We start from the raw sequence: 19,584 nt of genomic DNA, 5'->3' as shown, positions 1-19,584 counted from the left end.
AAAGAGATCTTTGACCAGACAGACCTGGGTTTGAATCCCAGAATCACAGGTTGAGCCCCTTTCCTACACGCACAGGAGTCTGGGAGCTGACCAGGGACTAGAGCCAGGGAGCACTGGCTGGTACTGAGCCACAGCGGGCGGCAGAAGGCCTGGGCCAGAAGCTAGGTGCGAGACAAGAAGCAGGGGTGGAAACTAGGAAGAATTCAGTTCTGGCTCATTTCTCTCAAAAAATAAGCTGTCCAAATACGGATCGACTGGCTCCAGGTATAGGGGTGACCGACCTTTTGGCGTCTCTGGGCCACACTGGAAGGAGAAGAGTTTTCTCAGGCCACACATTACCACATGTTAAATACACAAACACTAATGAAGATAAAAAAATAATAAAATCTCATAATGTTTTAAGTAAATTTACGATTTTGTGTTGGGCCACATTCGTAGCTACCCTGGGCCACATGCGGCCCGTTGGACACTGCCGCTAGGAGCTAATGAGTTTCCCAATGGACACACTATACTGAAAACCGCTCACGGTTTTAGTAAGGGCATTCAAGCTAAGATGACCTTTAACTTCCTTTAAATTCCCTTCCTGAGAGGCAAGAAAGTGATGTTTGTTCTTTTAACAAAACCACCTTAAACTATGAGGCTTATAGAGTGATGACCCCAAATAGTGATGAAGTGGAAAAATAATGGGGATGAAAAAAATTTCTTAGATAATTCAGTTATTCCATTACTTCCAGATAAACACAATTAAGATATTCAAAAATACATAGCCAGAGGAAAAAATCCATAAGAATAAGAAGTGTCAACTATGATAATTATTATTACATATGTTTATGGAATTTTTTCCCAAGGGATCCATAGGTAAACCTGGTCCTGAGACAGGGCTAAGTCAGATACATTTCCATTGAAAGAGGTCCAGATTCAGTTAACTCCAGTTCAAAGCATCTATTTATTGATGTATTCACTCGTTCAACAAACAAGTATTGAGGACAGATCATGGGATACAAAATGGGTAGGAAAACAAGACAAATTTTCCGTTACCAAGAGCTCGGATTAGTTACTGTGTTCCAGGAGGTTCAGAAACTCAGTGTGACTGATTGCACTTCTATTGTGCCTTTCACTTTAAAGCTATAATTTTTAAAAGTGTTCACACTTTTGGACATCTAAGAAGTACTTCTAAGAAATAATCACAAAGGCACACAAATATTTATGCATTAGGGTGCTCACTAAAATATTATTTATAATAATAAAAGTCTGAAAATGACCTTCATGGCTAACGAGAGGAGAATGGGTAAGTAAATTATAGGCTATGTGGAAGCTAGAGTCTTCCACAGCCAATAAAGCGTGTGCTGTAGAAGAATATTTAGTGAAGCAGTGATAAGGGAATTGCTTGTGATATAGTGTGCGGCAGCAGTATACAGACTTGTATAAAAATATGATCCAAGGAGATAGCACACGGCACTTTCCTCTCAAAACAAAGCAGTTATTAATCTTGTGATAATGCTTTTCTTAGAATAACTATCGAAACTGAGCTAGGGCACTACTAAAGGGCATAAATCATACATATTCAAGTGTAAAGTCCCAAACTGGAATGTAAGTCTCAGTTCCTAATCTGGAAATTGAGGATGATAATATTTATAGAAAATAATGTAGCACTCGGCTGGGGTCCCTGCTTTGCCACAGACCAGCCATAAACAAGGCTCTTGCACCCCAGGGCAGACAGCAAACATCCCCATCCACTATCACCATCATCATCGTCGAGTGGAGGCCAAGAAAGAAGCAACAAGGAGATCGTTCAATGGAGTGTTGATTTAAAACTACTCAATTGAGATAACGATTTTTTTTATCTGCTTTATCTCCAAACCAGTTTTTTAAATCAAGGGCAATAAAGTAAGGAGCCAACCCACCCCCAACCAGAGTGACTGTATTAGCCCCATTCATTAGCGTGGAGTAGTCTTCCTTAATTAAGAAGTTGATGGCCTCATGATTGACCACTTATAAACACAGGTGGCAAACACAAGGCCGGTGGGCCAAATCCGGCCCTCCACCTTGTTTTATTCGGCTGGGCACCTTGTTCCTACCCAGAGGCAGTGCAGAGCTCCTTGCCCCTAGTTAAGGAGCAGTTACATTTATAGAGTCCTAAAACTACATTCAGCCCTTTGAAGGCAACCGTGAGGCTGATGTGGCCCCTGGTGAAAATGAGTTTGACACCCCTGAATTAGCTTGATGCTGAACAAGGAACTGGAGCCTGTTGGTGAGAAGGTACACAAATTTGTTTTTTCTAGGCCATCCATGAATGTTGAACCTGGGGAGGGGGAATTTGCAAAAGGTACCTGAATAATGAGAAAGAGCTAATGTGAGCGATTCTCCACTGTGATGTACTCCACATTCTCAGGCGGGCAGGCCCTGGACACACGGCCTTTCCACTCCATCATTCTCCCAATATATAACAGGGGCCATTAAACTAGGTAAGAAGATGAATTGCTGGGGATGTTTATGCATGCCTTCAGCAGCCCGTGAAATGTACCCAAGAACAATAAAGATATCTGATGACCTGTCAGGGAGATGCCTATGCAAATGAGAACATCATGATTATACTTCTGCTTCGTCTAAAGGCTATCATGATATACAGAGGGAGAATTTTCACTTGCTCCTCACATCACAAATAAGAAGCTGGTTTCGGCCTAGACAGGCTGGAAATGAAAATTCATGGCCCAATGCCTAATGCAGCTATAAAAGAGGACAATAATGGACATAGATCAGCATCCAAGCTTATTTCCTTTGAAAACAATAATTTCATCAGATGACAGTTCTTACGGCTTTCCTGAAATTATAGTATTTGGCAGTAAAAGTCATTTGCATTGCTCAGAAGTAAAAAATGTTGTAAATGCTAGGTCATCAGCATCTTTCTGCTCTTAAATAATAAATGATGCTCCTGACCAGAATTCAACAACCTTCAAGGTGCCGAAAAGAATTAAGACACAGAGAGGTCAAAGCAACCGACATAGAGCCATTCAGCCAATTCCTTTGGAAAGGAGGAAGTCAGCTCAGTTATTTTGAGTCCAGTCTCTGCTCTTGTGGCTGCATAGTGATATTGTACATAAGGCCAGGACTGGCTTCAGGGAGAATGTCATCCATTTAGGATCCCATGTGTGGCCTTAACCATAGACTTAACCTCCCTGGACCTCTCTTGCCATCTGCAAAATGGGCATGAAAGTTGTACCTATTTCAGAGGATTATTGTGAGGATTTAAATGAGGTAACACATAGAAAGTTTTCAACATAGTGCCTGGCAGGTAATTAAAGGCCTCACTTAATAGATAAGAGTTATCATCATCATTACTATTATTTTCATTATTATGGTTATGCCTATCTGATATCTCCCCTTGGATATCCACCTTAGCATGTCCGAAACCAAAGTCTTCATTTTCACATACACCCCACTCCTGGCCCTCTCAGTTTCAATAAGTGGCAAGTCCATTCTTTCCATTGCTCTGGTCAGAAAGCTTGGAGTTGTGTTGAAGCCACTAACTTCCTCCTACCCCACAGACCTGTTAGCTCTGCCTCCAAAATACATTGATAACCCAACCACTTCTCACTACCTCCAGCGACCCCTGCCCCAGTCCTAGCCATCCCTGACCTGGATTACAGCTCCAGCTCCCTAACTAGCCTCCTGTTCCCTCCCTTGCCCCTCTTACAGCCTGTTCTCTACATAGTAGTCCGAGAAATCAGATTATGTCATTCCTGTGCCCAGAACTCCCCATGACTTCTCCAGCCCAAGTCTTTACAATGGCCTGTGAGTCCCTCTGTGACGTGGCCCCACCTACCTCCCTGCCCTCCCTCTGTATTAGCATACATGGCATGTGCCTCTTCAGAACAGCAAGAATGCTATTCCTGAGACAAGACAAGCTCCTTTCCAAATTCAGAGCCTTTGAACTTCCTATTTCCTCTGCCCAGGGTGGACCTCCCCCAGATATTCCCGTATCCCACTCTAGCACTTCATTCAAACGTTAGAGAGGAATTCCCTGACCCTTGTCTGAAGTGGTAGCCCTCATCACACTCCTCTCTCTCCCCCGTTCTTAATGTATCTTCATAGTTTTGTTACCGCACACCATCTTATTATTTGTCTCCTTCTTTCTCCCTGTTACCACCTCCATAATGAAGTCCCTTGCAAGCAGTTTAGTCTGTTCTGTTCAACCCATTTCGCAGAACGGCACATTCTATTTGATAACTAGAATGAAAGGTATAAAATGAATGTCTCCCCATTAGAAATAGATGTGTTCCATGAAGTTTAAATGTTCATCCTCAGCAAGATTCTTCAGAGAGCCTTAATCAATTACACAACCTTTTCACTAAGAAGAAAACTGAGGCCTAAAGACAAGTCCAAAGTCACACAGTAAGTATTAGAACCAGGCTTCAAACAACAGCTTCTGTACCAAATTTCATGTACTTGTCCTGAAAGTCCATGCTTTCTACTGAGTCCGAACATACTATAGTCTTACCTCCATAAACTATAGAAAACGTGTATCAGCTCAGTCCCAGTTTGGGACAGTACCGTGAACCCCATTTTGTAGTGGCAGAAACCAAGGTTAGAGGAGATTAGAGAACTTCAAAAGGTTGCAGCGCTAGCAAGTGAGAGGCCAGTACCTGAACTTGGGGGATGTGCCTGCAGAGCCAATAGTCTGCGGAATCAAGAAAGCTGCACATTTAACATTTATGATGATGTTTCCTAAGGATCGATCTGCTCAGTAAGTTCTTTTTATTTTGTCCACTTTTCATAAGTATCATTTTGAATGTTTTTATTACAAATCTCAATGTCTTACACTCATTTGCAAAATACATCCTATGTATATATTTCTCCTTTTAATGAACAATGCAAAGATTAAAACTATCCCTGGAGAAATGCTGAGTTTGGCTATCAACACATCTCAAGGCATCCTGTATTTTCATAAAAACCACATGGAACACCAAGAGCTTGCATTCTCTTTCTCAGACATCCATTGATGCCAATAGCTGGGTGGTCTGAAATAAGCTAAGTAGTTATGGTATGCCTCGAGACTTTCTCTTATAATGTTGGAGAAGGAAATACCAAACATGAAACATGTTGGTAGGTGGGCCGCTAATGTTGTCACCGGTCAGGAGGCATTCCTACGGCTCCTCTGAGAACTGAGAATTCTATAGACCGCTGAAAATGCAGAGAAATGCAAGGACAGAGAAAATGGAACATCCCAGAATGCAGATGATGTACAATCTTTTCCAAAGAGTCTGAGTAAAGTACTATGTCATTTCAATTTCAGTAGCAAAGTATATGACTCAAAATCACTTACATTATTAAAAAGTCCTACAAGGGGAAATAGTGGCAATATATCATTTAAAGTAGGGCTTTTAAAAATCTTAACTCTTATCGTAAATATAATTTAAACACACAATGGCCCAAATACAATCTTATGAAAATTGGTGCATTACAGAGGGAGAGTGAGTTGGAGGGAGGAAAACCTCATGGGAAGGAATAGTCTGGAACCAGAAGATTATTGAAAATTCCAGACATCCTCTTAAAGTTGGCTATAGAGTCCAGAGTGGGAGCCAAGGAGAGAAAATAGAAGAAAAGAAAATTAAGCTATTTACCCTACAATGTCCTGGCTGGGAGAAAGGGGTAGTCATGTTAAGTATTAGGGTGCCATGTGTTTCCATTCCTTTCAGACAAAATCACAAAGAGATAAAATTCTTTATGAGCTTAAACATCCAACCGAGGGAACTGCTGGAGACCTGCGACCATGGCAAATGCACTCAGGGCTTCATCAGAGAGTCGAGTACCTGCCAGCCAGCCCACCCACCTGTGCGTGCAATTCTCGAGTACCAAGGGGACGCTACGCCTGAGTGTTAAACGTAGGGCTGAGTTATAGAATGCATAAGCTTAAAAAAAGACTTGGCATTTTCAGGATTTTTATAGATAACTCTAAATTAGAGTCTATTCCATTCGGACTGGAAACATAGTGCCTGGATTTCTGGTTTGGTGTAGCTTGGCTGGAACAGCAGAGGCTATGAAAAGAGCTCCATACCCGGGTGTGGAGACCCAGGTTCCAGTCCTGTATCTGCCGTGACTGGCTATGCGGACAGGGGGAGCTCACTCAGTCACTCAGGTTATAGTGAGGAGTTTGGGTTACATGCTTCTCTCTCAAGTCCCTGCAGCTCCGTGAATCTTGTACAAAACTTCATTTAGAAACAACAGTATCAAATACGATGTGAGCCTCAAGTGTAATTTTCAGATTTCTGTAGTACATTACGAGTTGGTTTTAATATAGTTTAACCCAGTAGAACCAAAATAGTATCACTTCAATGTGTGATTGCTATTAAATAATATTAATAGCAATATTAATAGCAATATTCATATTAATGAGACATTTTACATTCTTTCCCGTGTACCAAGACTTAAAAGCCCTGTGTGTATGTTTTCACTTGCATCATATCTTAATTTGAAGTAGCCACATTTCAAGAGTTCAATGGTCTATTAGACAGCTCAAGTTTAGAGGGCTTAAACGTTTCTTACCTGAACATAATGTAAATAAAGAGCCCACCTTCAAAGTGAGAACACACTTAAAGTAGAAAAACTGTTCATTAAATATTAATGAGCATGTTGAGGGAATGTAAGGGAAGAGGTAATCAACAAAGGGAGAGGACTTTTGATGGAAATTGCCACATGGATACAGAAGGCAGCTCAAAGGTGGAACAGAAATAAACTTCAGGCCTGGTCCATATAATGTTCACACCGAAACTGGCACTGTCTCTCCTTTTGTCTGCATGACATACGCAGGGTGTCCAGGTAAGGTCTTTGTGGCCCTGAGAATGATGGAGCCACTAGACCAGGGCTTCTGGAGTCTGTGGACCCTTATGGGATCCGTGGATAGAATTCAGGGGATCCAAAAGGTGAATGGAGGGAAATAACAGTTATTTGCATTAGCGTCCAACTCGAATTCAACTCTTCCCTCAATACTGCATGTAGGCACCAAACCACAGCAGCGTGTGGCAGTACTTGCAACTCTGTCATCAGTAGACACCACAGGCATCTCCACCGCAGGTTTCACTCGCTGTGTGTCTCAGAAGAGCGCTTCATCGCCATGACAGCAGTTGTGAGACCCAGTGCGGGACCTTGTCTTTGGATGCATCGGGAAGCACATCTGATATTACACTACAGAGGTTAAAGTATGTTGATAACTATATTGTCATAAAATTGGTTTCTTTTGTACTTCTGTTTCATTTTCATTTAAAAATGTTATTCTGAGAAGGGATCCATAGGTCTCACCAGACTGCCCGGTGGCCCATGGCACAACACACTAACTAGATAGAAGGAGCCTGGATGACCCCACCCCGTCTCTGTCCCACAGAGAGTCACATTGGATTGTGTAACGAGTGAGATATAAATCAGCATCATGTCCAGCTCCTGAGATCTGGAGAGTGTTCGTTTTGGCAGTCAGCCCAGTGCAAGATACAACTGAAATCTGGCTTCTGGCCACCGGCAACTGCTTCTCCCAGCAACCGGATTCCATGCCCTGAAGAGAGGGGCACTAGCAGCGGCGTGCTGGTAAGTGGGGTCTCCAGACAAAACCAAACCAAACAAAAAGACCTGGCGTGGCTGATTGCAGGCTCCCAATAGGATGTCCCTAAACAGACCTGGCGTGGCTGATTGCAGGCTCCCAATATGACGTCCCTAAACTCTGAGTTAGGAAGGGCTTCCCAGATTGAGTGCTTGCCAGCCAGTGCGAGCGAATTCCTGGCACACCATGGGGGATGCTCTCCCCTGTGACCCGGCCTAGAAAGCTGCTTTGCTGCTGCCCTCGCCTGATTTGAGGGGAGGAGTATGGTAGAATCTTGAGAATAATTGTTTAAAGACTCCTGTTTAAACAATTGTGCCTGACTCTTTCATAACGAATAAATAAGGCAAAATACCTTCGATGCAGTAATTTGTAAATGCAACAAGCTGTTGAAAAGAATCTAATTAGTCCTAATTACAATCCTAGAGTATCCCAACAAATTATAATGCCATTGCTTCTGTAGAGGCATTGTGTTTAAACACGCTGAAACATTAATTAGGCTGCATGTGGAACAAATGTGTGAGATAGGTATTATTTGGCAGCATCTGAAAGCCGATTATTCACTCTGGGAAGGCCGGGTACCATTTCTGATAGTAAAACCAAATTTATTAGCATAATAGTAGGATTGGGAGATCAGAGAATGATATTACCTTCATTTCCGAGCTCCTTCCATCTCACTGGGCATTACTGCTTGTCCTCATTTTACGTCTAAGAAACTGAAGGCAGCCAGTCAACAGACACAATATCTACAGAGAATCATGCTTCAGACTCAGTGAGTCCTCAGGAGGTGATTGTCACACCTGCTTTTCAAGTTTGAAAGCTCCATTTATGAGTCTTTTGTGGCTTTCTTCACAAATATAAACATTTTCTTCTCTAATAAAGAAGGTACTTGAAGCAACCATTTTGCTTAAAGTTTTAAAGTAACATACTAGGCCTGCTTTCACCTATTTGTAAATTCCATATTATGTTTTGCTAACATTTAGATAAATGTTAAGCTATTTATAATCTCATCCACTGAAAATATTCACTTCAAACAATAGTCCAATTATTTCAAAGTAAGATATAGAAGCAAGGGTTTAGTAAATGTTTCAATTTAGATCAAGGGATAAGTTACTGGTTTAGCTCATAAAGTAAATAAATCACTGTTCAACTCCTATCAAACTGATATTCCTTTCCAGAAAGAAAAAGTTACCTGGACAAGATCTGGTATTTCCGAAAGAACATTTGATATCCTGGTAACTTTTCTCTGAGACATTTACTTCCTTGCAGTTCATGAGCATTCAATAAATACTAGTGTTTACTCTCATCATTATCATCATTCCACAGACCAGGAGTTACCATTTTTCATGAAAAACTGACTCCCATGTAAAGTCCAGCATAAGAAATACAGTCAATAATAGTGTAATATCTCCGTATGGCACCAACTGGTTACTGGAAATACCAGGGGGAACATTTGTAAAGCAAATGACTATCTAACCACTATTCTGTACACCTGAAACTAAATCAGAATAATACGGAATGTAAACTGTAATTGAAAAAAATTTTTAATAAATAAAGAGATCAAACAAAAAACAAGAATTGACATCCCACTCATGTCCTTAGTTCTTAGTCATGCTATAAAATTCTTATTTACTTTAAGTTTAAACAGTACCTTTTAATAAATGTTACTAACGTAATCCTCTCTGATGAAACCATTTTAGGTGTTTATACTGCAGATATTACACATTTTTCCATTGTTGCTAATAAAATTTATCTTAATCCAACTCCAAGCCTGTGTCCGTTTTGTTCAGGCAATTATTCAGTCACATCTGTCTAGCTCGTTCAGCATAACTTACATAGGAAATCATTTTTTCAAACAAATGTATTCAATTGAAATTGGGGGAAACCTCTGAATTCTTTTGAGCTAATCACAGAAATTAACATCTGTCCTGTGTGATCCCCAAAGATAATGGCACATGATGTTTACCGACGACGTCCTTTCTGAAAGAACATCCCCAGTTTTTCTCCTGAGTTGATCCTGCTCGTTGGTCCTGGCCCCCAACCAGCACATGTCAGCAGGTCCCCATACGGATCTGCTCTGCTTCTCTCCCAGACCTACTGAGAATGTAGGTAATGGGCAGTACGGCTACATTCTCCAACAGAGGCTCCGACAGACTGCAAAAGCACAGGAGTCATATCGCTCTTTCCTAAAGACTGGAGAGAAGACTTATTTTTTATGTCTTCCATTTCTTTCCTCATCATGTCCATGTTTTTCCCTTTAGCATATGGAACATATTTCTGAAAACCGTCTTAACATCTTTGTCTGTTCATTTCATCATGTCTGTAATTCCTGTCTGTTTCTGTGGGTGGGTATTTTTCCTTAGAGTTAAGGACATTTTCCTGCTGCTTCACGTGCCTGGTAATTGTTGACTGGATACTGGATATTGTGAATTTCACATTGCTGAATGCGTATTTTGTTGTGTTCCTATAAGGAATGTTGGACTTCATTCAGGTATGCTGTTAAGTTATTTAGCATCAGTTTGGTCTTGCTGAGGTTTGTTTTCACATTTTATTTTTTATTTTTTATTTTTATGAGAGCAGGTCCAGAGCAGTGTTGAGGTCAAGGGCTAATTTCTGCTCACTACTGCTGAGGACTCTATACAATGTCCTATGTATTTCAAGGTCTTTCTATTTTGGATGATGGGAACATGAACTATTCTCAGCTCTGGATGAGTGCCAGGAATTGTTTGGCTCTGTAAATCCAGACACACACAATCTGCTGTTCTAGAAAAGGTTTTGTATTATTGCTTTGATAATTTTCTCCCTTTCATTTTCTATGTTCCCTATTTTCTGGGACCTCTGTGAGTCACATATTAAAATTTTTAGATTGACCCTTTAATTGCTTTTAATATTACCTCTTCTATTTTCCAGCTTTTGATTTTTTTTGTTCTGTTTTCTGCAAGATTTCCTCAACTTTATTTCCCAAAGCAACACTTGGGTTTTGTAGAATATTCATCATTAGATATTTAATTCCCAAGAGCTATTTCTTATTCTATTATCGTCATTTCTTCACTGCATCCTGAACTTGTTTTACAAACTCAATACTTCTCTTACATTTTAGAATATTCATTATAGTTTTTATATGTTTTCTCCTTTCATTCATGTATTAATCAGATATTTATTGGTAACCAACCATGCACCACACAGTGATCTATTTGCTGAGAGCAAACAGCAATGAATCTTGCTTTCATGGAGCTTGTATGCTAGTGGTGGTAGGTGGGGAATAAAGATTTAACAAATAAACATATCATATCACAGGTCTCTTGGTAACAATGTTATGAGGATCCCCTCCCATCAAACCCCTCTCTCTCTTGCTCGCTATGCTCCTACGCTCCAGCCGTACCACCCTTTCTTTGGTTCCTTCACATTTCATCCCCTCTTTTCCCTTCTATATGCTGTTCTCTCTACTCAAAATGTTATTCCCCTGGTTCTTCACATGAAAAGTCACTTACTATCCTTCTCAGCACCCTATGCTAAGTACATCTCTTCTCCTTGCTCTATCATTACCATTAGTTTTCTGTCTCAGTACCCTGTTATTCTCTGCATGACATTTATTAAAACCTGTAATGTTGGTTATCTACCTAATAGCCATTCATGCTTTTTCCTTGCTAATTGAACCTGATTTTGCTCAGGTATCCATGATACTCCACACAGCCAAGTGCTTCAGAAAAGGCTGCCCTTGGCCTCAGCCCTGGGGTGAATCTGGATCCATCTAACAAAATCATGATAATTCCACACTCTTGCCAGTGATGGATTAGCTTGAAGGCCTGTGTGACCCAGTTCTGATCAGTGGGAGTCTGCTAGTGAGGCATCTGGGGACGGTGTGCTCTCACGAAGAGACTCAAAGGAGAGATAGGCCTCTTGCCAGCCTCTGAGATGCTGTTTTGACCTAAGAATGTGACACTTTGAGTTCTTTCAACCATAGGGAAAGCCAGACCACAGAGGGCAGAAAGATAAAAATAAGCTGACCTTTGGCAATATTGCTGCGCCACTAAATTAGCCTATCTTCCTACTTTCTTATGTTCTCATAAGCTCTTCTTGAAGAATCTACTAGATCCTGAGCTTCAGACATCATAAGGACTGAGATATTAAATAATACTTACTTCTGAAAAAAGAGTAGGGAAGGGAAGACTTATAATATGATGGTTACATTCCTTGACATAGTAAAATCATAAAACAAACTTGGCAGAGAATGGAGTCAGCATATACAAAAATGTTGTTACTCCTTCTTAAAACAGTTCAATAGTTTTTTACAACCATAACTGGTGGTGGTAGTATTCGTGTTGTTGCCCGATCCTCTTGTATATATTAGGTGTGTTAAAGCAAGTGAGAATTTGGGGATATGTAATTCTTTCATTCTGTGCTTTAAGAACCAAGAAAAATGAAATGTAAGTATAATGTAGGAAATATACACTTTTTCTTAGTTCCATCCACCAGAAAGGTCCAGAAACAATGGCCAACCCAGTCATGGCAATGAGCCTCCCAAGGCCCAAACTGTTATCTTAAAATAGTATTTCCCACTGAGAGAAAAGAGTCATCTTAAAATACTATTTCCCTCTGGTAGAGACAGGATAGGAAATAAATAAAATGAGCCTCAAATACACCCTGACCTGTCAGATGGCGAGGAAGCTACCAAATACTATTAGGGGTATTTCAAAAGGACTCAGAAGCCAACTTGAAGAGTTTTTCATTGCCAATGGAAAATTTGAGCTTCCGTGAGGATAAGAGTGACAGTGGCATTCATGAATTCGTAATGATATTTTTTAAGTTAATTGATCACCTTCAGGAGATGACAGGAAAGCAATAAATTATCTTGAAAACTGGAAAATAAAAGGAAAGGATAAAGTTTGAATCCTGCCTTTCCTATATGAACTACATAATACAGAGGAACCAAATACAGTGAAGGAAAGTAGCACTCCATAAAATTATTCTAGCTAATAAATGAAAATGAAATGAAATAATTAGAATAGCACCCTATTCCAAAGCCCCCAGTGAAGTGTTGGGTCCTGGCAATGAACTTCGACGGTTGCTGACACCACAAAAAGAGACAGCCAGATGTCATGTGCCCCCAGGTGAAGGACACAGCACCACCTATAGTCCTCACAAAACTATGAATCCCCAGTCTGATCCAGTCTCACTGTCAATTTGTAGAAAATACAAGAGAAATATGTGGAATTTGCATCATCGGCACATTCCAGACTCTGGAAAACCCTGCCTGCCGAATGGCTCAGATCCTTCAACAGATAATTTGCAAGTAAAAGACAGGGATGGAGGGGTAAACTGTAGATTGAAAGAAAGTTAAAACAGATATTTTTTAAATGGGCAAGGCTACACTACAGTGTTTAAAGATGCATCGCTGGGTGACAAAGCCACAAGGAAACACAAGGATGCCATTCCTATAAACTCTAGGAGGAGCGAGTGGTGTGGTGGCCTGCTACCAGGGGCCACCTCCAAGGAGCCTTAACTCGTGATATCTTTGACTTTGTGGAGTCCCCTCCTCTTGCACTGGAGCTGGCCTCAGACTTGATTTAACAATAGAATGTAGCAAGTAATGCTGAGCCATCCAGGCCTAAAACATAAGAAACCCTGGCAGCTTCTGGAAACGTTTGCACTCTTGCAAAACCAGACCTATCATTTTAAAAGTCCGGTATCCTGCTGGAGAGACAGGTAAAAAGGCCACCCGGGGTGGCAGAAAGCCCTCCGAGTTGAGGCCAGCCACCAGCCAATCTGCCAGCAGAAAGCAGCCGTAGGAATGAATGCCCACCGCGAAGTACAAGGTGTGTAAAACTGCCCAGCTGGACCTGGGACAAACAGCAGAACTGTGGGCAAATAAGTAGTTGTCGTAAGAGCAAGTATCTTTGCGGGGAGCTTGGCGGGCAGCAAGAGATAACTGAAGACAGTGGTTATTTGGGGAGAGGCAAGAAGGTCTGGGATTGGGAACGGAGCCCCTGAGTGAAGGTGTCTGCAGCGGCTAGGTAAGTCCTTTCCATTTTTTGACCTGAGAGATGGAGCAAGGATACTCGCCTTAAAATGATTCGCTAAGCTCAGCATTTGTATCATGTGGTTTTCCAAACCTATATTTTATTTTTTTTTTAAAAAAGGGAGGGAAAAATCCACATGATTTGGCATAGAAACATTTACTCTTTTTCCAAAATTCCTTCAGACTGTGGACTTTTTCTAAATCACTTTGGGGCTCCTAGTAAAAACTACTAATTTATTCTAATCCTGCAGACATCAACATCCAAACAACATCAAGCACAAAAATATAAACTTTGGGTCCCAGACCTTGCAATATGCAAAACTGAATTAATTGCTTTCACATCCCTAAATCTTTCCCTCTCTCCTCTAAATGAGAAAAAACATGTAGTACCAAAAAAAAAATAATAGGCACTTTTATAAGCTGGCTTGCATTTTCTTATTGGCAGCAACTTGCTGGTCTCTTTTTAAAATGAATTTTCAGTTTCCAAGGAGAAAATCTGTATTGCATTTGGAGTTTTGTGTGGTGGTGATGGTGATGGTAGTGGTGTGTGTATGTATTTCAGTTTGCAACTGTTCGAATTTTAGCGCTCAAGTCCCAAGCGTTACTAAAGTGGCTTAAATAGATTGTAACAGATTAATCATGCCCTTTTATTCCTTTGTCTTCCTTTCCATTATTCTTTTACCTTCATTCCAACTCCATTTCGCATTTCACAATGCAAATTGCTATGCGTACCTTTTTTCTTTAAATGGTATCACCTCGCTTCACTGACAAAACATTAAAATTTCCCTTTAGGAGATTAAAATTCACCATCACAATTCACACTGCATATTTTCTAAACCTTTCACGGTGCGTTTATTTTAGTTATATAAGAAACTACTGTTACACATTGAGCCCCTGCTCTTGCACTTTCTACCTGGGAACGCAGTTCAGACCTTCCCAAAGGTTACAACGGAGTGAACCTACAATCAGTTCAGTAGTCCGCAGAGAAAGCAAACTTCCACACCAAACAGGAAAATCACTACGGGCCTGTTAGGACTTACTGCCACTAAAGGAGCCTTGGGGATGGGGACCTCTTGCAGCCAATGCTCACAGCAAAAAGAAGTGCTTCATCAAGAGCAGATCTGGACTTACTACCTGACTCTATGAGTTCAGCAAAGCGTGAATGGGGACCCAAGAAAGAAGGTCACAGTTTCTTCCACAAGTACAGGAGAAAACGTTGATCTGTCTCCGTTTTGTGTCTTTATTTCAGTTGAATCTAAGAAATTCTCAATTCACACTAAGTTGCCAAAGTCTTGGTTTCCAGTCGCAAAAACTAAAGGTGGTAGAAAGTAATTATTGCCACTAGAAATTCCCAATCTGATATCATTTTCTTAATTTTAAACTCCTACTAGTTTCATCAGTAGTCTGGCATGCTTGAAGGCTTTCTTTTTTTTAATCAAAATATACTGTGATCAATATATGTTTGTGCATTGTTTATACGGGTTCCTCTCCTTCTTTCACCTATCCCTGCTCCTCCTACCTGGAGAGCTGCAAGTCCCCGTTTCTTAGGAGAATCCACTCATTTCTACAAATTAGGAACTGAGATAAATAGCAATGGTATAATCTTTATCCACTTCCTACTACCATTGCTAGCCAGATAAATTGAGCTCTAAGATCACCTTATCACAATTATCCAGACAAATCAGATTAGGTCTTATGCCCACCTCCTACCAACAAACCACGACAGAAAAATAAGCAATGTGTGGACTCGTCCTACACATCCAGACTGAGAAGCCTGCAAACGTGTTCAGCTCTCCTCCCTTTCACTTACCTCGTCTATGGAGACTTCACAGTAGACACTGTTATCTGCCTAAGTTTCTTATACAGTCACCTAAGTTAACCCTTACAGTATAAATCTGATAAAATTCCCCTGAGAAATATATGTTGCTTTTCAGGGGAAACTCATTTCTCACTTTAAAGCATCATATCACTGATGAGCATTTCAGGGGGAGCCAACGGGCTCTGTATAGGATACCTGTGACTGACTATGAGTACGTCTAGGAAAAGAACAGTTTTCCTAACTACTGTTTGTTGCTACCAGGCCTAGAAGTGTCCACCAGCCCCCACTCATTGAATTACAATTCAATGGTAATTTTTAAAAGAAAAAAAATTGTTTAAACAGGAAAACATTGTATTTTTGAAGCTACAGTTCACTTTCAGGCATACCAAAGGTATAAAAAGAAGAAGGAAACAAGGCATAAGTAAAAGAAAAGTGCCTTGGCTGGTGTGGCTCAGTGGATTGAGCGCCCGGCCTGCGAACCGAAGGGTCGCTGGTTTGATTCCCAGTCAGCGCACATGCCTGGGTTGCGGGCCAGGTCCCTGGTTGGGGGCATGTGAGAGGAAACCACGCATTGATGTTTCTCTCCCTCTCTTTCTCTCCCCTCTCTCTAAAAATAGGTAAAATCTTTGAAAAAAGAAAAAGAGAGAGAGAGAGAGAGAGAAAAGTGTCCTAAATTGGCCCCGAGCTTTCTTTCTTATTAAAGGAGGACATGTTCAGGTCCTCGCTGAGAGCCAACTGATGACACTGCCCCTATGACCAAAGGTTGGTCTCCGTCATTCACAAAAGCATCTTATCAAGGGAAATTACTGAAAGTCTTCTAGGATCATTCCTAAAACTTTATTTTGTTGTTGAGAAACGTGAATGTCGAAATAATTTGCAAAGCAAACATCTTTAGAAATGAAGTAAGTCCCTAACACTTCTGATAACCCTTTACCCATCCATGTGACAAAGAGCACTATTAACACAAAGTTTCAAGGCACACAAACCAAATGGCAGCTGTTAAATGATTCATCTAAAAGTAAATGTTGATTCAGACAGCTGCTTTTAACACATACAAGATTAAGTTAACAAACCTCATTCCAAATACTCATACATTGACAAGTTATTCCCCATATGTTAGCAAGTTTATCAAACTTGAAAGGAAGTTATTGTCTCAGCTAAAAGAGTGTTCAAATCTAAAATATTTCACTGACAGCTACTTTATGAAATATGGGTCATAAAATTGTATTTCAACTTTACTATCATATTTTCAGTCATTCTGCTTACAGTTGAATCCTAGCTTGAGAAATTTATGGGCTAAAGGACGGGCAAAGGGGTGAAGGTAGGGTTATGGTTTGCTTCCTCTTGTTTTTGTTTTTTCCAGGATCTGGGGCTTCAAAGCCATCAGGAAATCAGAGTCCCATGACCTCTCTTTGCTCATCCACTAACGACTCACAACCCCATGCGCTTTTCCAACGCACTTTTCTTCCTTGGCAAGACGTGTACGCTCAAATGAGATAACGTCTCATTTTCTCGGGAGGTATTCTAACTTTAACTCTTCTCTTCCCTCTGTCCCCACATCCCTCGAAAGTGCCCTCCCAAACAAAGAATGAGGAGATAAAATTGAACAAAACTAGAGGATACGGTGACTGGCCCGTAAGTCCTTCCCGGGTGCTAGCTATCTCATCCTTCTCTGTGTACAATAACCTAATTTCAGAAATAAAGAGCTAACACTTTCTCTTATCACCAGTATGATGCGGGCATCAACAACAGTCAGGACCATGAAGTCCTCTTCAAGCTAGTGAGCTCTCTCATTGCTGACTTCCGCTGATTACTGTAGATGGCCAAGCTCCAACTTCAGGTGTTTCTAGGCTTTGCAGTGAGATAAAGTCTTACAGAATAAGTGCCAGAAACATGCTTTGCTAATAGCTCAATGCAAGCCCCTCCTCACGTGTTCTATTACCCACATTATTTCAGTGCCCTGGACCACAAGACTGTAGCCAAACATGGAAGACTAAGGCCAGCTTCCTTTAAGCTCTTTTACTAATACAGACAGGTCATCCATCTTTTTCCCATTTTAAGTAAACAACAGCAAAGGGATAGTTGACCAAGTTTTATCCCCTGACCGTATGGGATGTGGATGACCTGCAAGTACTGAAAACGTCAGAGCAGGAATGCGCAGAATCAATTACCCGGTGCTGACCTGCCCTGACTTCCCAAGTGAGTTTAGGTGTCATTATGGTGGCTAAAAACAAGTACGGATTATAAGAACACAAATAAACACCTTCTTCTTAGCAGAAGGTTCAGGGGCCAGAAAGAGGTATCAGGAAGAACTTAACCATTTCTTTACAGATTTAGGGTTTCAGGCCCAGTTTAGGAGGTATTTCGAGAGCCAGAGAAACACTAACTTCACAAGAAGGCCAAGTGTTAGGTGGTGGTTGTGGGCAAGGCCATGAGGAGGGACGACAGGGAGGCCAAACACACCCAGCAGCTAGAGAGTCATGATTTCCTGCAGTTTTAGTTCAGTTTGGGTTTTTTTTTTCCTTCTGCCTCACACTCTTTTCTGAATCACCACATCTCTGAAAGTTTCTCAAAATGAGTTTCTCCCTATCTATGACTTTTGCAACAGTTACAAAATATGTTTGGGTTCCTCTTTTGCTTCCCCCCTTCTCCAGGGAGGGGAGGGAACCCTACAACCTGGGAGCCTAAAGACATTGTCCTTTCTGTCTCCGATGAAATCATCCCCCCGAGTGACACTCTGAAGTTCAAGTGAAAGCTGTGGCCAAGGCTGCGTTTTACAAAGCCAGACCAGAAGGACCGGGAGGGAAATTCTGCTCGACAGGCCAGGAATCCCCAGGGAAATCTCCAGCAGCGAGGGGTATCCCCTGCGGTGTCCCGCGGCAAGTACAGAAAGAGCTCAGAACTACGAAGTCCACAGACAGCAGAGCCAGGTGTTTCTGGCCTGGGTGGGTCGGCGGTTGCAGGGGCCGAGCCCCAGGTGGGCACAGCGGAGGGAAGGAGGTCTTGCCCCACCCCGCAGTCTGCACCTGTCTCTCCCAGCCCTCCCGCGGCGCTTCCCCGAGCATCCCCAGCCCCACCCGACCTGGGGCGCGCCGTCCAGCTGCACCAGCCCTGGGTGGAACCCGGGGCCCCCCCGCGCCGGCAGGTAGAGAGCGGGGCGTGGAGGCTGGGACGCGCTGCGGGCACCTGCTCAGGACCTCCCCTCTGGGGCCAGTGCCAGGGCGGCCCTTCTGTCCCAAGGGTCCCCCGGGAGGCGTACCTCGGATGTAGGCGCACTTGCCCTCGTCCAGCTGGCTGGAGGCTGAGGCGCCCATGGCAGCGGGGGGCTCGGGTGCTGAGCGCGGTGGCGGCCCGGCCCACACCCCACGCGGCACTGGCGGCTCCGGTGCGTGCCCGCTGCTCGCTTCTGGAGGCTGAAGCGACGGGTAGCCAGGCTCTGCAGTTAAAGGACCAACTTCCTCCGAGAGGCGCCGCCTTCTGGGACGCCTCCTTCAGGTCCGCGCCCTCCGAGGAGCTGTGGGCTGGCCCCCGGCCTTCTTCCCGCCCTTGCCTCTGCTGAGCTGCAAGGGGGTGTCTAGTCTGGAGGACTTTCTGCTCCTTCTCTTCGTCGGCTTCTGCTTCTTATGCTCAGCAGTTTAGGGCCTCCCAGACACACCATGGGGTAAATGGACCGTTTCCCTGGTGACTGGAGACATCTGTGAGCTGGGACCTTCCCCACTTAACATCCCACCACGTGCAGTTCTAGGTCTCACCGCTTTGCACACCTTCTGGTACAAGCAGCAAGAGTTCTTCTCAAGCATCACCTAAGACCTGGTTAGAAATGCAAAATTTCAGCTCCCTCCATCTCAGGCCGCATCCCCCGCACCCCCCTCCACCCGCATCTGCTGCCCCAATGAGAAACTCTGGCAGTGGGGCCCAGTAATCTGTGTTTCCACGGCCCCCCAGGTAATGCTGACACCTGCCATAGTTTGAGAACCAAGGGTAAACTGTCCCTTCCCGCAGGCAAGACGTTGGGCCAGGGAGGGAGTGGGGAATGAAAGGAAAAAAAGAAAGAGAAATTGAAAAACTTAGGGAAAACCCAGGGCTGGGTCCTACAATATGCTCCCAGCCCCAAACCCTAACACTTGACCAGTCTGTTCTTAGACCTCTAGGTGCCGTTCC

General features: G+C 42.6%; 1 protein-coding gene across 1 annotated transcript in view; it reads right to left on the bottom strand.

The window, feature by feature from the left end:
- The window catches only part of NIBAN1 (niban apoptosis regulator 1), a 121,990-nt gene extending 102,763 nt beyond the window's left edge, over nt 1–19,227 (bottom strand). The window contains exon 1 of the mRNA XM_024552662.4: nt 18,683–19,227. Coding sequence (XP_024408430.2) covers nt 18,683–18,737 — 55 coding nt within the window. The 5' untranslated portion in view covers nt 18,738–19,227. The remainder of the gene's footprint in view (nt 1–18,682) is intronic.
- Between the last annotated feature and the right edge of the window lie 357 nt (nt 19,228–19,584).

Source organism: Desmodus rotundus, chromosome 12 (assembly GCF_022682495.2).
Source record: "Desmodus rotundus isolate HL8 chromosome 12, HLdesRot8A.1, whole genome shotgun sequence".
Lineage (NCBI taxonomy): Eukaryota > Metazoa > Chordata > Mammalia > Chiroptera > Phyllostomidae > Desmodus > Desmodus rotundus.
Note: the sequence above shows the minus strand (reverse complement) of the source record. Positions and strands in the feature narration are given on the sequence as shown.